Below are 2,143 nucleotides of genomic sequence, written 5' to 3' on the forward strand. Positions count from 1 at the left end.
TATAGGGTTTTAAATCGTAAGACAGTAGATATAGTTCAAACGAAGACAAAAAGCATTTTGAATTTGATGAACTACATTTACAATTACACTGTATGTGAACTGAGAGAAACAGAACTCATAAATCCACTAATGGTAAAATAACCTTGTCCAGTTGGTTAAAAATATAATTGAAAATGGTTAAACTGAAGGTATTACTAAGAAAAGCTCTAGCATTATTTGTTTGCAGACACCACTTGTAGTTATCTTGCAGTTATCTAATACAATTTTAAAAAATACATTTCAAGAGTAACGTAAGAATCCAAAACTATTATTGGAACCACTATATAAATACACAGTGAATGCAAGCATTAGAACCCAGAATGGTGTAAATGACATCAGAGGTTAAAGGTTAGACACAGCAGTATTCACATAGTATTCACAAAGGTCCGGTGGCAAAAATACTAGAGGCTGATCAGGTTTCATCAAGGGCCCATACAACTGGCACAACAGTCATTTGGAAAGTATGCACACCCTTGGAAGAAGAGAGTCGTCAAGGTGTAAAATACTAAGGGGAGCAGGAACTGATCAAGAACTTTGTGTTCGCAGGAGCGCAATGCGGAGAGCGCCATCGAGGCTCTGAAGGAGTATGAGCCAGAGATGGGCAAAGTCTACCGCGCTGACAGAAAGAGCGTACAGATGATTAAAGCCAGAGAGATTGTTCCTGGAGACATTGTGGAAGTGTCAGGTATACCAGTGGACATGAGTATCTGACAGCAGAGCATCATTAACACAGAACATTCTCATAATGCTCTAACACACAAGAAGAGTGCAATGGTCTGAAAATGGAAATGCAGAGTAAGCAACACCCTCAAGCCAACTGTTACACTGTGTAACCACAGTGATGTCAAGTAATGAGGCACATGTGCAGAGGGGACAGGACTATATGGGACTCATGCCCTTGAGAAAGTGTGAGCGTCCTTTTAAGGCAATTACGGTGTGTGTGTGTGTGTGTGTGTGTGTGACAGTGGGAGGAAGAATATAGAGTAATGGGATCAGAAAAGGCTGAAAGAACCCGCGAGAGCATGAGCAAAGAAAAGGCCTGTATATAAATACATCCAAGCACCTGTTCCTCTATTTGCCCCCTTTCGATCCCTTGCCCCTTCTCTTTCCCTCTTCCACCTGTTCCTTCCTCATCACTCATTTTCTCTAGGCCACTTGTTTACACCATGTTGAAGGTCAGCTTGTCCTTGTCATTATTCTCTTTCATGCATTTGCCCCCTGAACAGGTCCCCCTTTTGAGTCTCTAATCTTTCACCAATAGATCAGCAAACATTATTGACAGCGGCATTATCTTTAGACTAGACTAGATCAGGGGGCCAATCTGGTGGGCCATTTTCTTGCAGAGTAGCTTCAGCATAAGTGCTTGGATGTTTGTTATAGTCCTGAAGAGCCTGGTTAGCTGGTTCATGTTTGTTTAAGTAGAGATGAAGCTAAACTCGATAAGAAGGTGGACCTCCAGGAGCAGGACTGGACAGCCCTGAACTTGAAGAATATAATAATAATAAAATAATAATAATAATAATAATATATACTAGAGAAGCTTTAAATATACAGTTTTAGACAATTTTGTAATAAAAGTAAAAAAATAAAATAATAATAGGTATTTAGTTTCAATGGCATTTTCTTCTCCTCGTTCCTCCGTATAAAGTAGTGTTTATCAGAGCAGCACTGCTTTGTTTACATCAGTAACCAAGGAAACGCTGTATCGCTGCTGTTCCATAAGCGCCACCTGCTGTCAGAGAGTGAATTTGCATGTCATTCAGCCAGTCTGCTGTTTTTGTTTCATGGAGATATGTTTTATGTAACAGAATTTCACAAAGATAAAGTCAGACTGTTCTGTTTTCGCTTTAAATCTTGAAATGATTCATTCAAATCAAAAACTTCTCATGCAACGTGTGTAGCATCTTTGTTTGGATTATGATTAAAATGCAGTAGTTGCCTCTAATTTCCAATGGCTAAAGATATTTTTGTTTAAGGCCAGTTTGCTTGTTATAGAGCACATAAACAATAAATAAATTGACTAAAAAATAGGCAATTTGTTTGTAAAAAAAAAAAGGGGGGGGGGGGGGGGGGGGTATCCTTCTTTGCAGCACTGAACAGTATA

General features: G+C 39.2%; 1 protein-coding gene across 2 annotated transcripts in view; it reads left to right on the forward strand.

The window, feature by feature from the left end:
- The first annotated feature begins 556 nt into the window (after positions 1 to 556).
- The window catches only part of LOC107729173 (sarcoplasmic/endoplasmic reticulum calcium ATPase 1-like), an 8,741-nt gene continuing 7,154 nt past the window's right edge, over positions 557 to 2,143 (forward strand). For both annotated transcript variants that reach the window (XM_016539571.1, XM_016539570.1), the window contains exon 1: positions 557 to 724. In XM_016539571.1, coding sequence (XP_016395057.1) covers positions 637 to 724 — 88 coding nt within the window. In that variant the 5' untranslated portion in view covers positions 557 to 636. The remainder of the gene's footprint in view (positions 725 to 2,143) is intronic.

The sequence above is a fragment of the Sinocyclocheilus rhinocerous genome, unplaced genomic scaffold, assembly GCF_001515625.1.
Source record: "Sinocyclocheilus rhinocerous isolate Xijiao unplaced genomic scaffold, SAMN03320098_v1.1 scaffold1029, whole genome shotgun sequence".
Classification (NCBI taxonomy): Eukaryota; Metazoa; Chordata; class Actinopteri; order Cypriniformes; family Cyprinidae; genus Sinocyclocheilus; species Sinocyclocheilus rhinocerous.